This window comes from Chiloscyllium plagiosum, unplaced genomic scaffold, assembly GCF_037043375.1.
Source record: "Chiloscyllium plagiosum isolate Xiang-an unplaced genomic scaffold, Cpla_swu_hap1 HiC_scaffold_9, whole genome shotgun sequence".
Taxonomy (NCBI): domain Eukaryota; kingdom Metazoa; phylum Chordata; class Chondrichthyes; order Orectolobiformes; family Hemiscylliidae; genus Chiloscyllium; species Chiloscyllium plagiosum.
The window spans coordinates 67,517,707-67,531,633 of NW_028270147.1; the positions used below are offsets into that span (position 1 = coordinate 67,517,707).

Consider the following 13,927-nt stretch of genomic DNA (forward strand, 5'->3'; position numbering starts at 1 on the left):
CAGACACAGCAGTGTGGTTGACTCTTAACTGCTCTCTGGGGAATTAGGGATGGGCAATAAATGCTGGCTTGGCCAGCAAAGCCCTCGTCCCATGAATGAATAAAAGAAATTCCTATGTACAAATAGGAGTAAGGTTCCATTATAACACAGGCATGAAGAACATCACATAAGGAATATTGCTCTCCTGTGAATGGCAACAAGACCTCTCAGGATACTGTAGGAATCTGAGGGTATTCATAACATATGGAGAGGTATCGATTTCAAAATTGGGTTGAATCCATATTTATCCCAGACTGAAACATAACAGCAAAAGAGAATAGTTACAAATATGACAAGTATGGTTGTTTAATGAAATACTATTGTAAGGTAGAGAACACTAGAAATAAACAATAGGGTAAAACAGAAAAATAAAATGGTGACGTTTTACCAGAATTTGTTTTTTAATGCTTTCTTGTATAATGTCAAGGATTAAAGTATTACTAAATTCCCTTTCAAGTCAATGATTAGTGACTCCTTGTCAGCACAACTCACCCTCCTTTTTGGAGAGAACTTTTCCACTCGTCTGCTCAAATATACAAGTGGGAACATCTGTTAGTAACCCTTGCACCGGACAAAACATCTTTTCTGTAATGGCTTTGATAGTGGAAATATTTTTGTTGTATTTTGTATTGACAGTTTGTGTGTGCAATTATATCACTTTGTCCAATGATGGATAGCATCCTAATGACATAGGTGGTGATGGACTCTCAGGGGAATGTAGCATTATTAGCCAAGTTTCTGGTATCGAGAATGGCTGTAATGTTACAAGGGGTACATCAGGTTCCAAGCGGTTGATTGTGATAGTGGACTCTTTAATCAGAGGCACAGACGTTTCTGTGGTCAACAGTATGAAATCAAAATGGTGTGTGGCCTCCCTGGTGTCAGGATCAAGGATGCCTCGGACAGAGTGCAGAATAATCTCAAAGGGGTGTGGGTCCAGCATGAGTTCATTGCACACTTTGGAACTTACAATATCGAAAGGAAAAAGGATGAGATTCTGAAGGGACAATATAGGAAGTTAGGTAGGAATTTAAGGAAGTCCCTGAGGGTAGTAATATCTGGATTACTCACAGTGCTATGAGCTAGTAAGGGTAGGGTTAGGAGGATAGAGCAGATGAATGAAGAACTGGTGCAGGGGAGAAGGGTTCATATTTTTGGATCACTGGAATCTCGTCTGGAGTAGAAGTGACCTGTGTAAGAAGGACGGATTGCACCTGAATTGGAAGGGGACTAATATTCTGGCACGGAGATTTGCTGGAGCTCGGGAGGATTTAAATTAGTAAGGTGTGTGTGTGGGGGTGGGGGGGGGGGGGGGTGGGTTAGGGGAAGGAGGACCCAGGGCGATAGTGAGAAAAGACATCAGTCTGAGACTGATACGGGTGAGAAAGGGAGCGAGTCAAACAGTCAGGGCAGGCAGGGACAGAGAACAAGGAAAATCAAACAGCATTTATTTCAATGCAAGAGGCCTAACAGGGAAGGCAGATGAACTCAGGGCGTGATAGGATCAAGGAACTGGGATATCCAAAGCAGTTACAGAGACATGGGTCAGGGATGGACAGGACTTACAGCTTTATGTTCTAGGATACAAATGCTATAGGAAGGATAGAAAGGGGGGCAAGAGAGGAGGGGGAGTGGTGTTTTTGCTAAGGGATAACATTATGACTGTACTTAGGGAGGATATTCCTGGGAATACATTCTGGGAAGTTATTTGGGTGAAACTGAGAAATAAGAAAGGGATGATTACCTTATTGGGATTGTACTATGGACGCCCCCAGTAGTCAGCGGGAAATTGAAAATCAAATTTATAAAGAGATCGCAGTTTTCTGTAGGAGTAATAGAGTGATAGTGGAAGGGGGTTTTAACTTTCCAAACATGGACTGGTACTGCCACAGTGTTAAGGGTTCAGATGGAGAAGAATTTGTTAAGTGTGTATAAGAACTTTTTCTGATTCAGTAGTGGATGTACCTACTAGAGAAGGTGCAAAACTTGACCGACGTTTGGGAAATAGGGCAGGACAAGTGACTGTCAGTGGGACAGCACTTTGGGGCCAGCGACCATAATTCAATTAGTTTTAAAATAATGATGGAAAAGGATAGACTGGATCTAAAAGTTAAAGTTCTAAATTGGAAGAAGGCCAATTTTGACGGTAGGAGGCAAGAACTTTCAAAAGTTGATTGAGTGCAAATGTTCACAGGTAAAAGGACAGCTGGAAAATGGGAAACCTTCAAAAATGAGCTAGCAAGAGTCCAGAGACAATATGTTCCTGTTACAGTGAAAGGCAAAACTAGTAGATGTAGGGAATGCTGGATGACTAGAGAAATTGAGGTTTTCGTCAAGAAAATGGAAGCACATGTCAGGTATAGACAGCAGAAATCTAGTGAATCCTTAATAGAATATAAAGGCAGTAAGAGTATACTTAAGAGGGAAATCAGGAGGGCAAAAAGGGGACATGAGATAGCTTTGGCAAATAAGGTTAAGGAGAATACAAAGGGATTTTACAATTACATTAAGGACAAAAGGGTAACTAGGGAGAGAACAGGACCCCTCAAAGATCAGCAAGGCAGACTATGTATGGAACTGCAGGGGATGGAGGAGATACTAAATGAGTATTTTTCATCAGTATTTACTGTGGAAAAGAATATGGAAGATACAGAATCGATGGTGACATCTTGAAACATGTCCATATTATAGAGGTGGTGCTGCTGGATGCCTTGAAAGCCATGAAGGTGGATAAAACCCCAGGAACTAATCACATGTATCCTAGAACTCTCTGGGAAGCTAGGGAAGTGATTGCTGGTCACCTTGCTGAGATATTTGGATTATTGATAGTCACAGGTGAGGCGCTGGAAGACTGGAGGTTGGCTAACGTGTTTAAGAAAGGTGGTAAAGACAAGCCAGGGAAGTATAGACCGGTGAGCCTGATATCGGTGGTGGGCAAGTTGGTGAGAATCCTGAGGGACAGGATGTACATGTGTTTAGAAAGGCAGGGCCTGATGAGGGATAGTCAACATGGCTTTGAGGATGGTAAATCATGTCTCACTAACTTGATTGAGTTTTTGAAGTAACAAAGAGGTTTGATGAGGGCAGAGTGGTGGACATGATGTTTAAGAACTTCAGTAAGGCGTTCGACAAGGTTCATCATTGTAGACTGACTAGCAAGGTTAGATCTCATGGAATACAGGGAGAACTAGCCATTTAAATACAGGACTCGCTCGAAGGTAGAAGACAGAGGGTGGTGGAGGGTTGCTTTTCAGACTGGAAGCCTGTGACCAGTGGTGTGCCACAAGGGTCGATGCTGGGTTCACTACTTTTCATCATTTATATAAATGAATTGGATGTGAACATAGGAGGTATAAGTTTGCAGATTACACCAAAATTGGAGGCGTGATGGACAGTGAAGAAGGTTAAGTCCGAGTACAATGGGATCTTGATCAGGTGAGTCAATAGGCCGAGGAGCGGCAGATGGAGTTTAATTTAGATAAATGCGAAGTGCTGCATTTCCGAAAGGCAAATCAGGACAGGACTTATGCACTTAATGGTAAGATTCTTGGGAGTGTTGCTAAACTATGAGACCTTGGAGTGCAGGTTCATAGTTCTTTGAAAGCCAGTCTCAGATAGATAGGTTAGTGAAGAAAGCATTTAGTATGCATTCCTTTATTGGTCAGAGCATTGACTATAGGAGTTGGAAGGTCATATTGCAGCTGTACAGGACATTGGTTCAACCACTTTTGGAATAGTGTGTGCAATTCTGGTCTCCCTCCTATAGGAATGATGTTGCCAGGGTTTGAGGGTTGAGCTTTAGGGAGAGGCTGAATAGCCTGGGGCTGCTTCCCATAGAGCGTCAGATGCTGAGGGGTGACCTTACAGAGATTTATAAAACCATGAGGGGCATGGGTAAATAGACAATGTCTTTTCCCAAGGGTCAGGGAGTCCAGAACTAGAGGGCATAGGTTTAGAGTGAGAGGGAATAAATTTAAAAGGGATCTCAGGGGCAACTTTTTCACACAAAGGATAGTGCGTGTATGGAGTGAGCTGCCAGAGGAAGTGGTGGAGGCTGGTGCAATTACAACATTTAAAAGGCATCTGGATGGGTATTTGAATAGGAAGGTTTTGGAGGGATATGTGCCAAGTGCTGGCAAATGAGACTAGATTAGGCTAGGAAATCTGGTCAGCATTGACGAGTTGGACCAAAGGGTCTGTTTCAATGCTGTATCTCTGTATGATGACCCACTGTATCAAAAGAAAATATCATAAAGCATCTGACATTCATCTTCTAGATATTAGACTGCAGTGCACAGGCAGGTTGGTGACTGCAAATTCTAACTTGACTGCTATTTCCTATTATTCTTTGCTAAAGAGCCCACAAAGAGGCATTGAGGTTAGGGAGTGTGATATTTCCACAATTATTCCTGACATATTAACCTTATGAGAGTAATGTTATTGTTGTTCATCAATTACTTTGAGAACCAAGTGAATCAAAACACTAAATGCTGGGATCAACAGCCAATCCTTTTAGAGACATCATTCCCAGAGAAACAAATTTTTCCCAGAATATTTGTGGATGTACCGTAATGAATCTTATCAGTTCAACGTTGGACTAGACTACAAGAAATGCTTAGTAGCTTTAAGCTCAACTACCTAATTGGAGGTCAGGCTCTTTTGCAGAACTTTGATCTCCAGCATCTGCAGACCTCACTTTCTCCTCGAAGATTTCAACCTACTGCGAATCCTCTTACAAGGATGCCTTCCTTGAAGAAGCTCTCTGCCTCTCTCTACAAAGATTTCAGTGAGTCCCTCTCTCACTGCACACCCCAGGTCATCTCCTCTGCACAGAAGCTCTTCAGCCACATTCTGAAGCAGACTCGTTACCTGCAGTCTTCTTCTTGACCTCTCCGCCTCCATCCTACTCCGACCTATCACCCTCACCTTGACCTCTTTCCACCTATCACATTTCCAACGCCCCTCCTCCAAGTCCCTCCTCCCTACCTTTTATCTTCTCCTGCTGAACACTCTCTGCTCATTCCTGAAGAAGGGCCTGTGCCCGAAACATCGAATCTCCTGTTCCCTGGATGCTGTCTGACCTGCTGTGCTGTTCCAGCAATAAAGTTTCAACTTTGATCTCCAGCATCTGCAGACCTCACTTTCTCCTCGAAGATTTCAACCTACTGCGAATCCTCTTACAAGGATGCCTTCCTTGAAGAAGCTCTCTGCCTCTCTCTACAAAGATTTCAGTGAGTCCCTCTCTCACTGCACACCCCAGGTCATCTCCTCTGCACAGAAGCTCTTCAGCCACATTCTGAAGCAGACTCGTTACCTGCAGTCTTCTTCTTGACCTCTCCGCCTCCATCCTACTCCGACCTATCACCCTCACCTTGACCTCTTTCCACCTATCACATTTCCAACGCCCCTCCTCCAAGTCCCTCCTCCCTACCTTTTATCTTCTCCTGCTGAACACTCTCTGCTCATTCCTGAAGAAGGGCCTGTGCCCGAAACGTCGAATCTCCTGTTCCCTGGATGCTGCCTGACCTGCTGTGCTGTTCCAGCAATAAAATTTCAACTTTGATCTCCAGCATCTGCAGACCTCACTTTCTCCTATAAAGGGATAGGCTTTATTTTACAGAACAAAAGGAGATTAACCTTCTATATAAAATAAAGAAACCCTTGAACAGTTTTCCTTTCTTTTTCTGCATTGAATGCCCATGTTCTTTAGTCATGGTGACCAAAGGTGAAAGCAGTACAGCCCAATATTAATTTTGTTTATTCAAAACAATTGAATTATTAAAAGGTAAACTGCACAGCTAAATTGATGTTATGATTTTTGTATATTAACTTAATTTGAATTAACTAGAAATATGACAAGGGGACTGCATCCTAAGTGTTGAACAGCCAGTGCATAACTTCACGAAGCTAGTTTTCAGTTTTCTGCCTGTCAATCCTAGCATTTTAATGGAATTTGACTTTTTCACCATTTTCCACATTTAAAGATTATAAATGATGAGGTAGATTTTTGTATTCCTAACTGGGTTATGAAAATAGTGTTTCAAGTAGGAGAGTTTATTATTCAGCCTCCTGATACATCAAGGTAACTTTAAACTAAAAAGTGAATGCAAAGTCTACCCAGTAATGCAGTTGTTAATCCTAGGTAGCATTCTAACCTCCTTATGTTAGTTCACTTTATTGTAAGTCACCACTTTTCATTTAATACTTCCATGCTGCACAATAATGGTTGAAACTTGGTTGCAATAACAAGTTAACCTAATGAGATTTCACCTGAGATGGTAATTTAATCAAAGATATGCTGCACTATAATTTCATATAATGTTACACGGTCAAACTTGGAGTCTCAATTTTAACAGGGACCAGGAGTTGAGCTATACCCAGGAAGTGTTGCTTGTTTGGAAGGAAATGATATTCACAAATGCAGCAATATTAAAAGTTCTGATGTCCTCAAGAGTATGTTGGGAGGTATCAAACTGAAGGTAAGTGTAAAGTATTGATCAATTCACTTGCATGAAAATATTTTAAGAGAAATTTGAGAGCTGATTAAGTTGGAAAAGAAAGGAAAGCTTATGGGATATTTGCCTTTGTGAGCTGAGATATAGTGTGTGCCGTTCTGGAATTTACGTTATAAGAGGAATGTGATTGCACTGGACAGGATACAGAGGAGATTTACTACAATGTTGCCTAGCTGGAGATACACTTATGAAGAGAGGTTGGATCAACTCGGGTTGTTTCCCTTCAACCAGTGGGGACTGAGGGGCACATAGAGTCATAGTCATAGAGATGTACAGCACGGAAACAGACCCTTCGGTCCAACCCATCCATGCTGACCAGATATCCCAGCCCAATCTAGTCCACCTGCCAGCACCCAGCCCATTTCCCTCTAAACCTTTCCTATTCATATACCCATCCAAATGCCTTTTAAATGTTGCAATTGTACCAGCCTCCACCACATCCTCTGGCAGCTCATTTCATACACGTACCACCCTCTGTGTGAAAAAGTTGCCCCATAGGTCTCAGGTGTTTTTGGGCACATGATTGAAATGCATAAAATTATGACAGACACAGATGAGGAGGACAGAAAGGACCATATAACATTTTTGTAGGGATCAATGAACTAAGGGTATAGATTTAAAGTGAGGTGCGCGAGTCTCATATGGGATGTATTAAAAAGCATTTTTACCCAGAGACTAGTGGGAATCTGAAACTAACTGCTTGAAAGAGTGGTAGAGACAAAAACCCTAATAACTTTCAAGTAGAAGCACATGGTGAGGTTGTTGCAGGAGAGAGAGAAAACCTGCACCGTTACTGCCTTTGCTGTTTGAATTCATGTATTGAATGAGCGGCCAGAGGAAATGGTGGAGGCCGGTACAATTGCAACATTTAAGAGACATTTGAATGGGTATATGAATAGGAAGGGTTTGGAGGGATACAGGCCAGGTGCTGGCAGGTGGGACTAGATTGGGTTGGGATATCTAGTCGGCATGGACGGGTTGGACCGAAGGGTCTGTTTCCACGCTGTACATCTCTATGACTGTAGTATTTAGATGTGCATTTGTGATACCAAAACATACAAGCCTTTGGGCCAAATGCTGGAAAATGGGGTTAGAATAGTTAGGTGCTTGTTTTTTTCAACAGCATAGATTTAATGGGACAAAGGGCCTTTTGCAGTGTTGTAAATCTCTGTGATCTTGTAAGCTGTTTAGTAATGGAAACTTTGAAGTGTTTTCTGTGTAATGCATTCAAATGAGCTTGAGAAAGGTATTTTAAAGCTATTACTTTTACCAGTTATCGTAAAAATCCTGTAAATTGAGATAACTGCAGGTGGAGAAAGGCTGTTCTTTCTATTAAATAGTTCACTAAATGATGACCTATATAAACATGTGGTTTTGAATATAATATAGTTTAAATTGATTGTAGAATTTACTTGGTTGATACATAAACATGATGCAGTTATCGATTTTTCATCCCAAATATACTCCTCTTATCTGCATTCTTCTCCTGCAGATGCTCGCTAATGTTGATTCTTAAAAATCACACAACACCAGGTTATAGTCCAACAGGTTTAATTGGAAGCACACTAGCTTTCGGAACACCGCTCCTTCATCAGGTGATAGTGGAGGACACAATTCTAAGGCACAGAATATATAGCAAAAACTTACAGTGTGATGTAACTGAAATTATACATTGAAAAATACCTTGATCGTCTGTTACATTTTTCATCTGTCCGAATACCATGATAGTTTCACTTCTTTCATGTGTAAATCACAAAATCTTTTTTTTTAAAGTTGCATTCTCAGGTTAGCTGTAACAATGGGTGATAGCTAGACAATATGTTGAAGGTGTTAGCCCCCTGTGTTCTCTGTCTATGACATGATGTCTAGGTTGATTCTAATCTAAAAAGTGAGATAACAGAGTTTTACATGAATTCATGCAGTTTTTGGGCAAAGTACAATGTAACTCTGCAAGTACAAAATCACCCCACAAAATATATGTGTGCATGTGGGTCTTTGTCTGTCTGTCTTGTGTGTCTGTCTGGGTTGGGGGTTGTGAGTGTATGTGTGTGTGTTTAGTGAGTGTAGAGTGTCTTAAGTCTGTGAGGGGGTGCATGTGTGAATGTAGGAGTGTGTGCGCGCATGTCTGGGGTGGGGGGTTGTGAGTGTCTGTGTGAGAGAGTGTATATGTGTGTGCATGAGTGTAGAGTGGTCTAAGTCTCTGAGAGGATGCGTGTGTGAGTGCCTGTGTGTGTCTGTGTATGTGTGTGTCGGTGTGTATAGGAGTGTCTGAGTGTGTGTGTGCGTGTAGGAGTGTTTGTGTGTGTATAGTGCAATGGTCGTCACCTGCAATGTGACATGAACCCAAGGTATCTCCAGCATCTGCAGACCTCACTTTCTCCTCTCTGTTGGATACCAAACTTAGTTATCAGCCTCTGCTCGGCCACTTTTCGCTGCTGCATGTCCCAAAGTCCGCCTTGGGGGATGGTCACGCAAAGGTCCGAGGTCGAATGTCCTGGACCACTGAAGTGTTCCCCAACTGGGAGGGAACACTCCTGTCTGTTGATTGTTGTGCGGTGCCCATTCATCCGTTGTCATAACCTTTGCTCGGTTTCCCCAATGTACCATGCCTCAGGGCATCCTTGCCTGCAATGTTTAAGACAGACAACATTGGCTGAATCACATGAGTACCTGCCATGTACAAGGTGGGAGGTGTCCCCACGTGTAGTGGTGGTGTCTATGTCCACACTCTGACACGTTTTGCAGCGCCTACCGTGACAGGGTTGTATAGAGTTGTCCTGAGAGCCAGGGTACGATGCCCAACTCATCGACAGCCAGTTCTGATGTGTGACAGCAAGGAACTGTAATGACCTCCTCAGGAGACAGACACGTGCTGCAACCGACAGGGTGCCCATTATTGTTCAGTATTTCCCAGGAGCTAAAAAACTTTGCCATGTTCTTCGTGACCTGCAACACAATATCAATGAGGATGAGCACCTCGTCAAGACTTTCCCCACACCTCCACTACTTGCCTTTAAACAAACGCCAAACCTCAAGCAAATCATTGTTCGTAGCAAGCTGCCCGGCTCTCAGGACAATTCCATACAACCCTGTCATGGTAGGCGCTGCAAGATGTGTCAGAGTGTGGACATAGATACCACCATTACACGTGGAGGCACCTCCCACCTTGTACATGCAGGTACTCAGGCGACTCAGCCAATGTTGTCTATCTTATATGTTGCAGGCAAGTATGCCCTGAGGCATGGTACATTGGGGAAACCAAGCAATGGCTACAACAACGGATGAATGGGCACCGCATAACAATCAACAGACAGGAGTGTTCCCTCCTAGTTGGGGAACACTTCAGTGGTCCAGGACATTCGATCTTGGACTTTCGGGTGACAATCCTCCAAGGCGGACTTCGGGACAGGGAGCAGCGAAAAGAGGCCGAGCAGAGGCTGATAGCTAAGTTCCGTACCCATAGGGAGGGCCTCAACCGGGACCTTGGGTTCATGTCACATTACAGGTGACCACCATTGTACTATACACGCACAGACACTCCTACACACAGACACTCTCACAGACAGGCACTCCTATACACACAAATACACAGACACCCACACTCCCACAGGCATCCTCTCAGAGACTTAGACCACTCTACACTTATGCACACACATATACACTCTCTCACAGACACTCACAACCCCCCACCCCAGACACGCACACACACTCCCACACTCACATATGCACCTCCTCACAGACTTAAGACACTCTACACTCACTACACACACACTCTCTCTCTCACATTCACAACCCCCAACCCAGGCAGACACACACATATTTTGTGGGGTGATTTTGTACTTGCAGAGTTACATTGTACCTTGCTCAAAAACTGCATGAATTTATGTAAAACTCTGTTATCTTACTTTTTAGATTAGAATCAATCTAAATATCATGGCATAGACAGAGAACACAGGGGGTTAACACCTTCAACATATTGTCTAGCTATCACCCATTGTTACAGCTAACCTGAGCATGCAACTTTTAAAAAAAGGTTTTGTGATTTACACATGAAAGAAGTGAAACTATCATGGTATCCGAACAGATGAAAGACTCAACAGGCAATCAAGGTATTTTTCAATGTATAATTTCAGTTACATTACACTGTAAATTTTTGCTATTAATTCTGTGCCTTAGAATTGCGTCCTTCACTATCACCTGATGAAGGAGTGTCGCTCCAAAAGCTAGTGTGCTTCTAATTAAACCTGTTGGACTATAACCTGGTGTTGTGTGATTTTTAACTTTGTACACCCCAGTCCAACACAGGCACCTCCAAATAATGTTGATTGGTCTTTCTACAGTCACCAGTGGCCATTGGAGGGCAGCCTTGTCATGCTCAAATCTGTTCTTAGCTGATACATTCTCAAAGTATTCTACTATTGGTCATAAGGTAGTAATCAAGAGTTGGAGACCTGCTTGATTTTTGTTTCCTCCCTAGTTCATAGGCAGTGAGGTCAAGCATCATGTGCTAATTATTGTCCTGACTAAAATTAACTAATTCAACATAAACTGAATCAAACCTGGGACTTTAAGTTACAGATAGTTTAGTGACTTGGTCATCAGTGGATCTGTAACTTGCATGTAAAATATTCATTCTCTAACTTGAACTTCCCACTAGAACATATAAATTTTGCTGCATATTTTGAAGGAACATTGTGAATTTCGCACTCTAATTTCCAACTTAACTTTCACCAAAACCTGTAGTTCTTCATTCCCATGAATTAACTGCATTTAATGTAAATCAGAGAGAAAAGTCATACATGCAATCTGATCTATGCTGGTAACTATGATCTTTGTAAGCCCCTTTCCTTCCCTCTTTATCTAACTTCCTTAACCTTGTTTTTTTTTGCAAACTCATGAACTCATCTCTGAGGTTTGCCTCAGCTACTCCTCATTCTACATTCTAGTGCTGGCTTGTCCAACATGTGGCACAGGGAACAGAATCTAGCCTGCCACATGACTCTACCCAGTTTTACAATAGAAATTTAAATAAGAGCAAATGATGATCTGTGAGGAGCTGCTCCTCAAATGATAGGTTGATTCCCTCCTGCAGTTGGTGTGCCTATTAGCACTATTCTGTGCTTGGAGGAGCAGGAAACTGTGCAAAGGGGAGTAGCTTCTTCACCCTCAGGCTTAAAATCCAGAGACAAAATAAACAATCAATCTGTGCAGGATAGGAACCACTCCATGTTTCATGGTGTGGAAACAGTCAGCATCCATGTTTCCAGAGGAAAGGTCAAGGTACCTTCTCACACAGGTACCACCCGTCTAAAGAACTGTAATCAAAGTGGTGAATCATTTTGATTACAGGCCAAGTGTCACTGAATGAGTGAAACAGAATGTATCTGAGAAAGAGAGAGGGAATGGCAAAGAGAGAGCAGGACAGAGGTGTGTGAAGAAGAGAAACAGAGTAAGGGAGGAAGTGAGAGAGAGAGAGAGAGAGAGTTCCATGAGAAACAAGGGAAGTTTACATGAGGGAGAGAGACTGCAAGTGAACTAGACAGACATCCTTCCTTCCTCCCCAAAAACTGGTCCGCACACCGGACTAGATGAGGAAAGCTTAGGTTGAAAGTAAGTATGCTTCTTACTCCCACTCTTGCAGGAATTCTGCCAAGGCCAACTTGGTATGTGTTGCAGAGGTGAACACAGGTTCAGTTAAAGAGTCACTATCCTTGAAACATTAACTTTGCTTTTGTTTCAACAGATGCTGCCAGACATACTACATCTCTCCAATGCTGTTTTTGTTTCAGGTGTTAATTAAACCCATTTGTTAATCTAGGCCTTTCCCAGTGACCAGTACTTGTCTGTCTCGCGTCACTTCTGAAAAAAGTGGCAATAAAAGTTTAATCACTTGGCTCTTGTTGATAGGTTTTATGTTCATCCTTATTAATCCCTCACTATTTTGAAAAATGAACATTTATTGTTTTGATTTTTGCTCAGTACATTGTTTCCTTCATACTGGAACATTTGATTTGGAATTTATATTAAATATGCGAACTTCATTCTTTTTTGAAAGTGACTTTATCAGCCCCTTGAATGAGTAAAAACTTGTTGCATTGCCTTACCGAATTTATTATCCTTATTACCTCTTGGTATTATTTCAGTGCTCTTCCATTTTTTATCTTAATATAAAAAAGAGATGAGTGAAATGTGTAAAATTCCTAAGGGGTTCAAGAGAGTAGGCACTGACAGAATGTTTCCCTTTGCAGTGGAATCAAGAACTATGCATCATAGTCTTATAAATGACTAGCACCCTTATTCTGGGACTAAGTTGAGTAGAAATGTCTTTGCTCCATGAGTGAGGGTGTTTATAAGTCTCAATGGATTCTCAAATTCTGTGTGTATGCAAGCCAGGGATTTGGGAATAGAGGAGAAAGATATGAAGAAGATAGAAGATCAACCATGCTGTTATCAAAGGGTGGAATTAGCTCCAGGGGACCAATAGCCTATTGATGTTTTTTTTAAATTTCTTGTTCTATTTACATAAACTCAAGCTCACCCAAAATCCTAATGTATTAACTTGCACTAAGGTCCTTTAACACTCCAAGTCCCCAGTGACAAATGGCTCCTTTTTTGGCAGTACCTGTATTTTAAAAATTCTCTTCCTGTTTTCACTATCTCATGGCTTTTCTATCACTGTTACATCCTCCCGTCTCTGAAATTCTTCTTGTATAGCTCCAATTTTAATCACTGAAACATTGAAGGCTATCCCTGTAGTGGCAAATCCTAAGATTTAAAATTCCTAAAACATTACCAGGATGCTGCCTGGACTGGAGAGCTTATCTTAAGAGGAGAGGTTGAATGAGCTCGGACTTTTTTCATTGGAGAAAAGGAGAAGAGGGGACCTAATTGAGGCAGACAAGATAATGAGAGGCATAGATAGAGTCGATAGCCAGAGACTATTTCCCAGGGCAGAAATGACTAACACGAGGGGTCATAGTTTTAAGCTGGTTGGAGGAAAGTATAGAGGGGATGTCAGAGGCGGGTTCTTTACACAGAGTTGAAAGCATGGAATGCATTGCCAGCCGCAGTTGTGGAGGCAGGGTCATTGAGGACATTTGAGAGACTCCTGGACATGCATATGGTCACAGAAATTTGAGGGTGCGTACATGAGGATCAGTGGTCGGCACAATATCGTGGGCTGAAGTGCCTGTTCTGTGCTGTACTGTTCTATGTTCTATCATCCGTCCTAATACCTCCTTAGGTAACATGGTGGCTATATAAATGAAAACTGTTTTTGAGGTGTGTTCTTAGCAGGTAAGGTTCAGATTAGAACACCGCCTGTATAATGTATTCCTATTTAAATTCTTAGATCAAAACAAGATTGTAACTGA

The 13,927-nt window shown here is 42.1% G+C and overlaps 1 protein-coding gene across 1 annotated transcript in view; it reads left to right on the forward strand.

Annotated features, from left to right (window-relative positions):
- The window catches only part of LOC122554733 (testicular spindle-associated protein SHCBP1L-like), a 73,993-nt gene that overhangs the window by 59,765 nt on the left and 301 nt on the right, over window positions 1-13,927 (forward strand). The window contains exon 9 of the mRNA XM_043700111.2: window positions 6,396-6,518. Coding sequence (XP_043556046.1) covers window positions 6,396-6,518 — 123 coding nt within the window. The remainder of the gene's footprint in view (window positions 1-6,395; window positions 6,519-13,927) is intronic.